Raw genomic sequence first — 14,600 nt, forward strand, 5'->3', positions numbered from 1 at the left:
AGAATCACTGCTCTAGTCGGGGAGGGGGAATTGCTCCTGGCTTTGGATTACCACTTCCATGGGAACGAATTTGATCCCGTTTTTAATTCTTTTTAGCCACCTTAAAATCTGTTTAGTGCACCTTCTGCACTAAAGGTGCATGCAACCGTACTTGGAAGGGTGTGAGAGCCTGTAATGAACACATGATGACGCCACCATCCCCCGGATTTCCATTTTAGACCTTATTTTGTCTATTAAGCCTCTAATTTAGAAGAGTGTTTCCTTAGCTTCGCCACAATCTGGTCGTTGATCAGATTAACGCTTCCACACCGCTCAGGGCAAAGCCAGCAAAATGGCCTCCCTCGCAGGGGGCGTCCTTCCTAACGTGTAAAATACCCTCGTTTTCAGGGGACAATCCGAGGTGGATCCTGGAGACCCACAACAGCTGTCCCTCAACCTAGGGAGGAAAGGTCCCAGAAGAACAGGCGGTCCACTTCCCCACCCCATTTAGCTAGCCCAAGGCCTGCAGGAACCATCCAGAGCGGCCCCGACTGAAGAACCAAACTGGGATAAATAAAGTCAGACGGAGTTTCATGTTTCCCTCCGTCTCAGCCTCCACCGAAGCCCAGACAGGCGGCCTGGAAAGCGCCAGACAGTGAAGCCCCCTGAATACACACAGAGGGGAGCGACCACCTGTGCTGACAGGTGGGCTGCTTCACCAGAACCTGGTGCTCTAAACCGACCCGGTTGCAGGGAAAAGACGACAACATCTTGAACCAGGATAACTTTTTTAAGAGAAGAAAGAAAGAGGGGGAACAAGAAGATAGGTTAGAGAAGCGCCTTTGGCGTGGGAGCGCCTCCTAATTTCAGATTCACATATTTAAAACCACCTTCTTCTTCAGATCATGTCATTCAGATTTTCCTCCGTGGAAGAATAATGAGGCCAACTATATGGAAGTCAAGTGCCAGGTTTCTGAACGGGGGTTATGTCAGACAAGGCCAAGCTGCCAATCATGGGGTGCTGGTAAAGTGGGCTCCCCACCCCAAAAACGTGGGCTAGTCCACCCCAGGAGAAAGGCCATTGGCTTCCGTAGGCCAGCAAGTACTCGAAGAAGACATATCCTCCCGCCGCTAATAAACGCCAGGACTACACGTTAAATTGCAATTCAGAAGATTTATTGCTCAAGGATCTAACCGAGTAAAAGGTTCAGGGCTCAACTGGTGCCGGATAAGAGTCAACGGAATTCCAGAGGGTTGAACTGAGCCATTTGTGGGAATGTAAGGACTCTAGGTTGGTGACTCGCTTAACGCCGCCCCTGGTTCTGCCTGCTCTTCTCCGACCTATGGGGAGACGTTTCAGGCCTTCAGTGAATGACTGTACCGGACGGAGAGCACTGGCATTCCATCCCTCTGATGCAAACAGAAACCAAGACGGTTGAGGAGCAGGCCAAATTGTTCAAGAAGTGGCAGCCAGCCCAATTTCCAGACGTCCCTGGCAAAGGTGGGCATCGGGGATCTCACCTCGCCTCTGCAAGGGCGCCTAAATCCCTGGCGTCGGCTCAGGCCACCCCCTTCTTTGCCCTGAGACCCCAGGCTCTTAGCAGGAGCCTGCTGAAGGGCGCCCACCCTTCCTTCCAGCCAAGGAGGACAATTTGCTCTTTTGACTCACATCCTGTTGATCAAACACCAGCGATGGAGAAGTGACCCCCAGCCCCTCCCCCGCAAGGTCTTGGTCAATAGGCTCAGGTTGACAGTTTGCCCCCACCCCCACCCCCTCCGCATCCTGAATGGAGCCCAGGAGAGACCGGAGCTGGCAGGCAGGAAGACCAACTGCTTTGCACCAAGAAAGGCAGGCTGGACTCTTCTTTGCCCCGACGGGTCGTCGGTTGAGGAGGGGGAAGAAACTTTTGCAGATCAAAATGCTGCGCTTCGTAATCAAATCCCCAAAAGTCGGATTCCCGGGGCGCAAACTATTTAGCAGGAAAAAAACAGGCTCTTTGCTTGCTCCTTTTGCCCATCAGATTCTCGACTGGGTGCATTTTGTCCAGCAACGCTTGAAAAACCTGTTTTGGACGCAGATGGTCACCGAGCATGAAGGGGATCCAGGCCACACAAACAGGCTGGATTTCTTTACCTGGCTGCGGACACACTCGCTGGGCGGGGGCACCCTGAAGCAGAAACTGAACCCAAGTCCCTGGGTCAGCACCGAGGAAGGGCGTGCTGGCGTACGTCAGAATCCGCTTCCCCGGCCTCCGCTCAGCTTCCTTGTGAGGCCAGCAGGCAGCCGCTTCCCTCCAACAGCCTCCACTTGGTCCAGGCCACTGGGGGGCTTTTTCAAGACCCCCAGCACCCTCGTTGCTCCCTCCTTCATCCCAAGTCCGTGGAGGATGCCTGACCCCTCCCTCCCCTCCATGCAGCAGCCGTCTATCCATGCAGGGACCGTCTATCTCCAGCGGGGGGGCCCCAACCCTCCCTCACCCTCTCCCCATGCAGAGTGCGCTGCTCCAACTGCTGCTGGAATGGTCAGCCTAGAGCAGTTTGGGCGTTGGCCAAGCTTAGCCACCTCAACTCCCAGAATTCCCCACTCAGCAAAGCTTCCGTGCAGCATATTCACAGGTCAGGGCTCCGACAGATCCACCCCCATTCCAATCCTAAGTCTCTAGCCGCATCTCAGAGAAAAGAAAACTGATTTATTAGGAGCGACTATGCTGGCGTTACCTGGGTGCAGCCGACACTAAGCTACATCATTCATTGTCACCCTTGACCCTGGTCTTCCCCCACCTCCTGGATGGATATTCTCCAATGGGACCCGTCCATAGCCAAGAGTCATCCATCACGCTCTACAGTAATAATCTTGGCGCCAACAGCTTCGGCTGCCTTGCACTTATCTGAAGCATTTAAGGAATGTACTTCTTTCCCACACTCCCTTTCTGCTGGCCACTAAAAAGGCCACAAAGAAGTATTTTTTAGTTGACAACCCACGCACACACACACACAAACACACGGTGTCTGTGCTTTCACACAGGCTGACCCAAGTCCAGAGAAGGCAGCTTGTTCCTCTCAGGTCCGAGCAGGCTTCTCCCGTGCTCCCCAAACAGCCCCTGGGATGGAGCTACTCGGAGGAGCAAAAATCCTGGTACAGCTTCCTGTGGCCAACAGGGTCAGGCAAGGAAGCGTCCTGAGAAAGAAGCCAGCAGGTTCACTGCCCAGGTGCAGGTGTGTCATGGGAACACAGACATTGACAAGCAAGCTCAGATGCTGACGAGCTGACAAACAGACTTGCTTAAGAGTAGAACCACCCCTCCCTATGCGGTCTTTCTCCATTTCCCATCTGGGGTCTTCCGGGCAGCGGGTCTGCCTCCAGCCCCACACCTGCCCACAGAAAGCTAAGCCAAGGGCGGGCAGAGTCCGTTTTCCCTCCTTGGGCCATGAAACGTCTGCAAGGAAACCCCCAAGCTCAGAGGGCACCAAGGACCCCACAGAATTCCTCCCCACTCCCCCTCCTCTCCATTAACCGCACTCCCTTCTAGCACTGATGTTGTTACCTAGTTGGGCCATGAAACGTCTGCAAGGAAATCCCCAAGCTCAGAGGGCACCAAGGACCCCACAGCTCAACCCTGAGCTACAAATTTCCTCCTTTCTCGGTGCCATGGGTCAACAGGAGAAACCCTGCCCAGGAGGGTGGCCGTGCCAGCTGTCCTCCTGTCGCCCTCCAGAGGTCCAGCCCTGTTGCTCCAATTGAAGGGCACCCAGATCTCGCCCCAATGGAGGGGACCCAGTCAGGAAAGGCCCTTTCGTGGCCAGCACCATGCAGACCTCCTGGATGTCGGTGGCAGCTGCTCTGCCCTGAAAAAATGCCCCCAGCTGCTACAGACAACTGTTGCGCCAGAGCCTCTTCTGCATGAAATCCCAGGCTGTGGTTTGTCTCGCTCCTGCGTTCCTTACATTTAATGGCTCCTTTTAGCCTGTTTTTTCATAGCAGCTCCAGCGTGTTTTGTAAGCCACTTGGGAAAACTTTTATCCCGAGCAGCTTATATGGTGTTTGTGCCTGTGCGTGTACACACAGACACAACCAACAAAGAGGTTTCCCGAGCCTGAAACACCCCCTGCACAGCAATGTAAGAAAAAGGAAGACCAAGAAGGAAGACCAAAGTTTTTAAAAAGAGTGGGATTTTTTTTTTTATAGAAACATTGAAGAGCCACACAAAGCTGGATCTATGTTGTGTGACTGGGGAGATAATTGCAGGGGTGAAGGCTCTGGAACTGAGGAATTGAAGACATGTGTGGGCTAAATTCAAGGCCATTCAAGGCCAGATTGCACAAAAACACACAGCCCCCACTCGACAGAAGTTTCCACTCTAAAACAAGCTGACAAGGCAGAGCCAAAAAAACCCTTTTCTCTCTCTCTCTCTCCCCCTCCTTCCCTCTCTCTCTCTCTCTTCCTCTCTCTCTTCTCTTCCTCTCTCTTTCTTCCTCTCTCTCTCTCTCTCTCCCTCTCCTCCCTCCTTCTCTCTCTCCCCCTCCTTCTCTGTCTCTCTCTCTCCCTCCTTCCCTCTCTCTCTCTCCCTCCTTCCCTCTCTCTCTTTCTGTCTATCTCTCTCTTCTCTCTCTCTGTCTATCTCTCTCTCTCGGTCTCTCCCTCCTTCTCTCTCTCTCTCTCCCTCTCCTCCCTCCCTCCTTCTCTCTCTCTCTCTTCCTCTCTCTCGGTCTCTCCCTCCTTCTCTCTCTCTCTCTCTTCTCTCTCTCTCTCTCTCCCTCTCCTCCCTCCTTCTCTCTTTCTCCCCCTCCTCTCTCTCTCTCTCTCTCTCTCTCTCCCTCCTTCCCTCTCTCTCTCTCTCTTCCTCTCTCTCTCTGTCTATCTCTCCGTCTCTCCCTCTCTCTCTCTCTCTCTCTCTCTCTCTCTCGTTGCGATGTAACCCTGGCAAAGAATTAGCTGTTGCTGTTCCCCCTTGTGGTTTGGGATCCAAGGAGAAACGGCCGGAGGAGCCAATTAAAGGAAAGAAAGAGCCCACCCAAAGCTAAGCAGGAACTTCCTGAGCAGGGACCGAGGTACCCTTCGTTCCCTGGCACTGACCCCCTCCCACAAATGTCCCAACTTCCCGCTGGACGCTTTGGGGGGCGCAGGCTACGGTGTTACACTGAGGTCTCAGCACAGTGGACACTTGGGGAGAAGCCACGCATTTCCTTTCAACACGTCACGAAGTCTGAAGCTGCCCAGAAACGCCGACTTGGTTCTAGGTCCAATTGAAAGGCTGGTGATCATCTCTGAGTTACCCAGGTTGGAGACCCCTGCTCTAAGGTAGGGTTACTCAGCCTTGGCTACTTGAAGACAGGTGGACTTCAATTCCCAGAATGTCCCAGTCAGTGTGACCAGCTGGGGAATTCTGGGAGTTGAAGTCCATGCATCTTGAAGTTATCAAGGTTGACAAACACTAGTATAGGGGTTGTCCCCAGTTTGGGCCTTTTCTTTCCCTGTAGCAACACACACACACACACACACACACACACACACACACACACACTTCAGGAAAAGACCTGGCATTTCCATAGGGTGCTTCTTTCTGGATTGTTTTTTTTTTAAGGCCCTCTGTTATTTTGCGAATTTATGCCTTTGTTTGATAGCAAGGGCCTATGCATAAAAGCGATGGCTTTATCATCAAAGCTGCAGTAGCAGGAGAAGGTGGGCTGCCAAAACAGGGGTCCCAGACCTTTGTGAGGGAGACTGTGTTCTGACTCAGGCTTCCTAAACCGTAATTACACACACACACTTATTTTAAAAGCAAGACTTCTTTTATTGCAACACTGGGAATTGTTTTCATTCCCAGCCGGAATTAATCACAAAGAGTCCCCCAAGATAAGCCCACACATCTTTTCAGTTCTGTGAAGTGCTTCCAAAAACAGACGTGTCAAATGAACTAGAAAAGAAACCAGTCCAAGTACTAAAAAGAATGAACCGATCGAACTACTACTTTGCTTCCTGCAAAGGTTTCATCATCTTGGCCTGACCTTTATCCCTATGGGAGGGGCCATCACCTCCCAGCCTTACTCCAGAGTTGCCCTTTCTGCTTCAGCTGTTCTCGCCTTCTAGCAGCTCTGCGCACATGCGCACTGGGAATGGGCTCCCCTTGTTCCTCTGCCTCGCTGCTGCCAGACTCCAGAGGCTCCGGAGGCAGCACCCCACTCCCAGGTGGCCCCATTTCTGCATCGGACGCATGACCAAGTCCTCTCCAGACTCCCAAAGCCGTCCCCCATTTTTCCCCACTGTCCAATTCCACTGCTGTCTGGCACCAGCTGCCAGCAAACCACAACCGGCTGCCTCAGTCCCACCACAGTTACGTTTGCACCTGCCAGGTACGTGCTTAAAGAGTGAAGTGGGGAGAAGATTAGAAAACCCATCATTTAGGAGTTTTGCTTAGAAAATAATGCACACCGTTTCACACATTTTTTAGCAAGTTCTGATCTGCACCATCATGAGGCTAAAAGCTCATAAAGTTTACACTGGGATTCTGCTGTTTCACAGGGAGACGAGGCTCCAGAAATGAGTCCCTAAGGTGCTTTTCTAAAAGGCAACTGAAGGTTTTTTGGATTTTTTTGGTTGAAATCATTTCGCTTTTCTTCAGCTCTGAGTTCTGCAGTTAAAAATGAAGCAGCTTCTTGGGTGGGAAGTGAAACATTTTCAAGGAACCCCCACCAAGAAAGTCCAGCTACTTTTGGAAACAGCTGGAGGACCGAAAATCTCCATCGATCCTAGAAATGTGTTGATAGAAATTGGGAGGCAAATTAAAAAAAAGTTTGCTTTCATTTGAAGAGATAGTGACTTAATGCTGTTTATATCTGCTCCGGATGAAGGCAGAAGTTTCTCTTTTTTCTTTCTTTTTTTAAATGCACTTAAATGAGCAATTTTGAGGGTGGGTAAATAGAGGAACATCGACACTGACATCTCCTAAACTTGTAGCATGGTAACAAAACATTTGGAAACCAACCCACAAGCTTGGAGAACGAACCTTCACCCTCATTCTACATCCGAGCTACAGATATTCCCCACCATTGCAAACTATTTTTTTTTCTTTAAACTTAAAACTTAAAAAAAAAACATAATCCAAAGAATAAAAAGCTCAGTAAGCGTGAAGCAAACTTCTGTGGCCACAGCGTGACCTTCAAAACTGCCAGGGCAGGAGAGCTGCCTTGTTGGTGCAGCTGCTGTCTCTTTAGGGAGGTAGACAGTGATGGCACCAGGAGGTTCTGCAGCTGCCAGCGTGCAAAGGTTTCCTTTTGTGGCGTGCGGGGGGCGGGCACTGCAGCTGGAAAAGCCAGGCGAGGGAACTAGGGTGGGGAAAACCAGTTTTCGGAGGAGTGGGACTGGAAACTGAGTTTGCTCACCCAGGATCCTCCTGGGATGCCCGTCATGGAAATTTACAGGGTCCTGCTTTGTGCCCGAGCAAACGACAAGTTGGAAAGAGTGGATCCCTTGGGAGAGAGAGCACAGCTAAAAGCAGCAAATATCCAAAAAAAAAAAAAAATTAGCAGGCAGAGAAGGGTCTTTCCCAGCATTTGGGGAGGCCTCCTTCCTGCCTCCTCCCTCCAAGTGGGCACCTTGCCCATCCCGGCTCTTCCCCTTCCCACTTGGCAGCTCCCCATGTTTGGAAAGAACCGGCAGCCCATGAATCATAGGAATAATTGCTTCGGCAGGAGTGGCCGCCATGAGTCAGAAACGGTCCTGCCTGGCGCTTCCTCTGCCGTTCAAATCCAAACTAACGGCTGGTTTCCATGGGGACAGCCAATCCGGACCACGCAGGGCGGCCCTCCGCTGCCAATTGGCCCATTCAAGGGGAGGTGGGGCCGAGGAAGGCCCTCCCCTTCAACATGGAGGAGGCCCAGAGCCTCTCTGCCAAGTTGGCAACCCAGAGCTCGGCTGGCACGCGGGCGGGCCTTGCCCCACTCTCAGGGGCCAGCCCCCGCCTTGGCACAGTGGGCAGGAAGGGAGGGCCAAGCAGCAGCTTCAGGCATCTTTCTAGGGTTCCCCCAAAGTAGAGAAGTGGGGAGCTGCAGCCGAGAGGCACTTTCTAAAGGTTGAGGGCTGGTTGAGCACGTGTGCAAAATTCAGGACCTTTGCACATTCGAATCACCCCAAAACAAAACACCCAGGTCCAATTTGACTCGTGGAATGGGATCCCTCCCGCCCTGCTAACAGCTTTGGGGAGCATCGCCTTAGTGACCCCCCCCCCAGAAACAGGGCACTGGGCTGGGAACCATTCTGGAAGGGACTCAAGGATGAAGCAGACGGTTATAGCCGCTGATGCAACCTCCGATGCTCTCTCTTTCGGGCAGCAATACGTCAACTTAGAGCGTCTATTTTGGGGGCTCAGCTCTCCTCATGCAGGAACGCAGAGTCCCCTGGCTTGGAAGCGTGTTCCCAGAACATGGAATCCTGGGGCTGGAAGGCCCCTCAGAGGTCCTCCAGTCTAGCTGTTGCTCTGCTCAACGTTTCTGGCTTCTCAGCACCCCAAACCATACCTCTCCCGTCCAGCCCCACCTTGGCCCTACGCGGCTCCTGCCAAGCATGGCCCAGCCTTCCTTCCTGCGCTCCGGGTGTGAATGCCGGGCCTGTGACCCGGCAGAGGCAATCCAGGATGCCAGCCACAAATGGCCTGCCAAGATAAAAGGGGAGCAACCCTCTCCAGCAGCTCCTCCCCAAAGTCTCGGCCTGCAGCTGTCGCTTCTAAAACTGGCCAAGGAAGAAGAAACGCAGACAGAAAACACAGACGGCAAGGGGAAAGCCTCTCTCCGTTGGGGACAGAGGGGGTTTTAAAGGCTGCAGGGGAGGGATGTTAAGAAAGAGCAAAAGGCAGGAAGATGGAGGAAAACTAATCCGACAGGCAGGCAGGTTAACAGAGTTTGGAGGGACCTTGGAGGTCATCTAGTCCACCACTACCCCGCCCAACACCATTTCTGACAGATGGCAGCCCAGTTTCTCCTCGAAAGCCTCCAGGGGTGAAGCTCCCACAACTTCCGAAGGCAACGTCTGTTCCACGGGTTGATGGTTCTGTCAGGAAATGTCTCTTTATTTCTAGGCTGAATCCATTGTTCCTTGTCTGGCCTTTGGAAAATAGCTTGACCCCTTCCTCTCTGAAAAGGCATTTGCAAGAAGCTAGCTTTTCCCCCAACTGACTTGGAATAGCAATGAAAACCTTGGGGTTTAAATTTCTCACAGCAAAGTTGTATTTATACGAGTCTTTTTAAATCTTGGCAACTGTTAAGATGTTGTGGACTTCAACTCCCAGATTTCCCCAGTCAAGCAAAGCTGGATGGGGAATTCTGGGAGCTTAAGTCGATGCATCTTACAGTTGCCAAGGTTCAGAAAGACTGATTGATACCCTATAATTTGGTTAATTATTCCAGACTATGTGGAATATGCCCGATGGATCACAAAATCAAATTGGGAAGCCCTGGAAACCACCACTAAGGACTAGAAACATGGCAGGGGCTGCAGCCTCAGCCAAACCTGCTGGCTTCTGAGGTGGGGAACAGGGCAGCCCTCTTCTTTTTCCAGCCTCCAGCCTCCAATGACTTCCAGAGAAGGGAGCGGGCGTCACACAAGGCGGGAGAAGGAAGCTGCCACTGCACCAGATAGTCATGTGTAGGTCTCTGGACCCGGTCTGGGTAACCGAGATAAAAGTCACTAGGCAGATGGTCCCCAAGAAATGCCGCAGGGAAGCCAGCGAGGATCCCTGATAGAGCTCTGGGCCAAACATCTGGCAACCCCAGCAGCGCCACAGAATACAGAATAACCCAAGTTGGAAGGGAACCGGGAGGTCTTCTAGTCCAACCCTCCCAACTCAAGCAGGAAACCCTAGCACGCCATTCCAGACAAGTGGCTGTCCAGTCTCTCTTTGAAAGCCTCCAATGATTTGAGCACCCATCACCTCTGGAGAGAAACTGTCCCCCTGATGGATTGTTTCTCACTGTCAGGAAATTCCTTGAAAGACCATGATTAGAGAGAGAGGACCACGACCGCTTAGAGAGGCACTACAAAGCGATATATAAGTCTAAGTGCTATTGCTATGGTGGCCCAAAAGGAAAGAAGAGGATTGCGGGAGTCTTTTGGATTCACCAATCGGGCCCCAAAGCCGAGTTTCTATCCATCCAAGCAGCCCAAACGAACCCAAGGGATTCCTCTCCCTCCTTCCCTCCCGGTGGTGTTTACTCGAACCTGAAGTCAATGAGTTACTACTTCCTGACTCGTAGGCGATTCTTCCACGGGAGGATATCTGTGCCATGAACAAAAGTCAGGCAACTTAACTCTGCGGCTTTTCCAAACGGGCCAATTTGGTGAAGAGGCAAGAAGCCAAGTTGCCTGCATCGGATGGAGGGGGTTTCCAGCTCACCAAACTTAGTGCCGCCTTTGAATGACATGTTAAGTCTGGAAGGGAACTCAACGAAACCCCTGCACTTTTAGCTCCGCGCAGAGCATTTCCCGAAAGCAGAAATATTTATTTATTGTTCTGGGAAATCCGTTCCTCATCAAGTCACTTTCTCTCTCGAGGCAGAGACACAAATGTAACTAGCCCAACAAGAAACAGTAGCTAACCCACTGGGTGTGCACCCGTGTGCAGAGGGAAGTGCACAACTGAGTCTGTTTACAGCACAAGCAGGCCGTCTTCTGGGACAGGATGGCTGAGGAAAGACCCCTCCCACACTGGATGTGACCTTTCCCCTAAATATATGTGCCATCGCTCATTCAGGAGGCAACCAGATAGTCCTCAACTTGCGACAACTGGGATCGGTCAAAAGTCATTGTTGTAAGCCAGAGGTCTCCAAACTTGGCAACTTTAAGACTTGTGGACTTCAACTCCCAGAATTCTCCAACCAGCTATGGATTCTTTTAATATTTGAAGTTCACAAATCTTAAAAGTTGCCAAGTTTTGGGGACTCCTGTTGTAAGCCGAGGCACCCCATGACCAGACCTGGGTTTTTTTTTTTTACCCATTTTTTATACTAGTCATTAAGCAGATCACAAGTCATTAAGGGAATCATGCAGTCAGGAAGCAAACGAAGGGTTGCGATTCCAAATCCACTTTTCCCAAGCAACCATTTTGTTGTTGTTTTCCCAGAAATCGTGGTCATGTGGCCGTGATTGTAAATGCAACAGGTCCTCGAGCACCCAAAATGTGCTCATGTGACCACAGGGGCGGGGCAAACCAACAGCTGGAATTGTTACTATAAAGCACCTTTCGGAGGCATTATACCTTTGGGGTCTCCTGCCTGAGCAAGGGGCTGGACTGGAAGACCTCCAAGGTCCCTTCTGACTCTGTTATGCCGTATTCTAACCCATCAGTTGTAAGTTGAGGATCACTTGTTTGCATAAAAATCAGGCAGTTCCCCTCCATCCGAAATGGAAAATTACAAGACACGTTTTTGGCTGACTGAGCAGGGGAGACACGCATCCATTTTAGCAGCTGGAAATGAGATTTAACTGAGCCTTGAACTCTAACCACCCAAGTAAGAGCTGTGGCCCAGAGTCAAAGCAAAGCCAGCCTTGCCAGAAGCGTACCAAAGCCCATGTGTCATCGCCCAGCCAGGAGGGAACAGGGTACTGGCACACCTACAACGTTGCAGAATGATTAATTACAGGTGCCAAACGAACACAGCCACACCCAGCCCCACAAACACCAGAGAGAGCCAAGATGGAGAAGCAGAAGGAGAGGCGAATTTATTTGCACACTTCCCATTAGTCCACCTATCACTAACAATGTCTTTGTAGGACCTTCACGCTCATTTCCCCGGAACTTTCGCAAGAAGTGTGAAAATGAGTGTGCAGAAGCCGGGAAGGTTCAGCTGAACGCACACAGCACGCAGGAGCAATCTGCACTTCATTCAACCACCGGAGCTTGTTTGTGAGTAAGCAGACAAAACTAGAACTGCCAAACCTGTTAAGAGAATCAGACTGGCAAGTGGGAAGCCCAAACCACGGGGGTTATTTAAGGTCAGGAATGTTAGAATCTAAACCGGAATCTAATTTTATCTCTTATGCACATGTCCTCGACTGGATGTTCCACGTTTTGCGAGGGCGGGGTTCTGGTCTACACAGCAGTTTGGGGTTCTTTAGCTGTTTTATCCTGGCCCCCATTGGTGCAGACCAGGAGTGGGCAGCGATTGACAACCTGTGGACTTCAACTCTCAAGAATTCCTGAGCCGGCTGTGGCATTCTGGGAGTTGAAGTCCACAGGTCATGGCTGCATCCCTGGAAAGCAACAGACCCCATCAGGAAGAACTCGGAACCCCCTTTTTCCAGCTGGATAGCTGATCCACGTGGCAGAGTGGATTGACGTGCCTCAGCTGTGTTACTTCCCCCACGTAGCATTGAAGGTATAAGTAACTGCAGGTAATTGAAGGTAAGTAACGCCGAAGGTAAGTAATTAGCAAACCAGTTGTTATACTGGGAAAATCTCACCCCGAGCTGCAGCCTCGAAGAGACCCAATGTTGGCACTTGGCACACTGAACATGAAGGTGGGGCTCCCCAAATCCCCCCTCTCATTACGCCAGGAAGACCACAACCAAGTCTGGGCAGGATTTCTCACCAACAGCAGCAGCTCTGCCATTATAGTCTGAGGGTCTTATGTTCTCCAAAAGTTAAACATCGCAACTCCCCCCCACAAAAAAAAAAAACACAAAACAAGGCATTAAAGATTTCATTTTAAAAAACTAACGACGCATATTATCCCGCCTAGCTAAGTACTAATTAATACATTACAATATTTCCCATCCTTTGCAAAAAAAAAACCCAGCCCCACCAAAGTTTTAAACCACTAAATCAATTGGCAAATTATTGCCATTTGTATAGGATATTAATGACAAAAGAGTTAAGAAGGCAAAATTAAAGTTTTAAAACCCTTTAAGGTGCAAACGTTTCTAGTCCTCAGGGTCAAGGAGCAAAACGCTAACCCTCCACTTCTCCTTCAACAGCACAAAGGTGGGGGGATCCGTTGCCTACCACACACCCACACATTCCCACAATTTTTCCGCTGCTGTCACCAACTACAGCCGAGCCTTGGGGACTTTTTCCAGCCAAGGAATCCTTAGTCAGGCATCAAATCCCAGAAGTCAAGAGAGGCGGCCGTTGCGCTGGACATTTGGGCGGTCTTGAGGGTCGTTTTTCTCACCTTCGGCCTCTCCCCAAACCGCCATTTCAGGCTCTGTCCCGGGACTCCCGGCATTGGCTGAGGGGATTCCTCCCCGCGCGCCGCCCCCCGCCCCAAAGGCAGCGACACGCAGCCCCGTCCTGGGCGCGGTGCGGTTGGGCCGAAGCGCCCGGTGGGCAGGATTTGGGGTCGGCCGGGCTTGGAGTGACACACGTTCAGCGCCACGCCCGACCGGAGACGGGAAGCCCAGGCGGGACCAGCCGGCCAGGCCCCCGCCCGGAAAGCGGAGGGAGCGGGGGGCAAGGGAGGATCGCGCCCGGCCCCTCCCCGCCCAAGCCTCCCGCCTCAAGGGCCTTCGGGTAGAGGAGCGCCGGGCGCTGTCAAGTCCAGAGCGGCTGCCCGGCCGGCCGGCTGCCATTTTACGACTGGCCAGCCGGTCCGGCGCGACGGAAGCGGGCGGGCGCGGCGCGGGGGTCTCACCTGGCCTTGAGCTCCTTGAAGTCCTCGCGGACCTTGGTGAGCTCCAGCTGGAGCCGGGCGCGCTCCTTGGCCACCGAGTCCAGCGTCTTGCGGGCGTCGTTCAGCTCGGCCTCGTAGGCCGCCTTGATGCCGACCACCTCGCGGCTGACCTCCTCCTCCGACTCGGTGATGCGCAGCCGCAGCCCCGCGTTCTCCGACTCCAGCGAGCGCACCTTGTCGATGTAGACGGCCAGCCGGTCGTTCAGCTCCTGCAGGTCCTCCTTCTCCTGCAGGCGGGTGATGCGCGCGGGCGAGAGCGGCGTCGAGGTGGCCCCGCTGCGGAGGCCGCGCTTCTGCCCGGCGGGGGTCTCCATGGCGGCGGCGGCGGCGGCGAGCGGGCGGGCGACGAGAAGCTGGCGCGGCCCTCCGACTGACGGCGACGCGTCTGAGTCACTCCCGGCCTGGCCGCCGCCTCAAATACCCCCGGGAGGAGCGCGGGGCGGGCTGGACGGCGGCGGCTCCGCCCCTCCGAAGGACGCAGCCCCGCCAGGCCCCGCCGAGCCCCCGGCCCGCTGGCGGAAGAACCCCGGGGAGGCGGAGGGGGCGCCGGGCTGGAGAAAGCTCTCCCCCTCCCCCGGATGTGCCCTCCGGCCGGGAATGCGGGCAGTTGTCGTCCCCTCGCCCCGCGGAGCGCAGCTGCGCGGCTCCTGCCGGGTGCGGGGGGGCATCGGCGGCTTCTTTGGTCGGGCTCCTCCACCCCCCCCGCCCCCCGAGGCCGAGTCCCACCGCCCCGCTTGGCTCTTTCGGGTCGAGGCAGCCCAGCCCGCCGCCCTCTCCGCTTCCCAAGGCCGGCCTTCCAGTGCGGCAGAAGCCAGGGTTGGAGTGGCCCCGTCGGAGTGGCTGACCGGGCGCGCGCGCCTGCAGGCCGGGCGTGGCGGGAGGGTCTGGCCGGTGGCCGGGAAGGCGCGCGGGGGCGCCCTGGAAGCGCTCCCTGGTTCTCGAAGGGCACCGGGGCAGAGCTT

The 14,600-nt window shown here is 53.5% G+C and overlaps 1 protein-coding gene across 1 annotated transcript in view; it reads right to left on the minus strand.

The window, feature by feature from the left end:
• LMNA (lamin A/C) overlaps positions 1 to 14,025 on the minus strand; it is a 41,541-nt gene extending 27,516 nt beyond the window's left edge. The window contains exon 1 of the mRNA XM_026717641.2: positions 13,600 to 14,025. Coding sequence (XP_026573426.1) covers positions 13,600 to 13,952 — 353 coding nt within the window. The 5' untranslated portion in view covers positions 13,953 to 14,025. The remainder of the gene's footprint in view (positions 1 to 13,599) is intronic.
• Positions 14,026 to 14,600: the final 575 nt, after the last annotated feature.

The sequence above is a fragment of the Pseudonaja textilis genome, chromosome 16, assembly GCF_049901715.1.
Source record: "Pseudonaja textilis isolate UNSWEBS1 chromosome 16, rPseTex1.2, whole genome shotgun sequence".
NCBI classification, from domain to species: domain Eukaryota; kingdom Metazoa; phylum Chordata; class Lepidosauria; order Squamata; family Elapidae; genus Pseudonaja; species Pseudonaja textilis.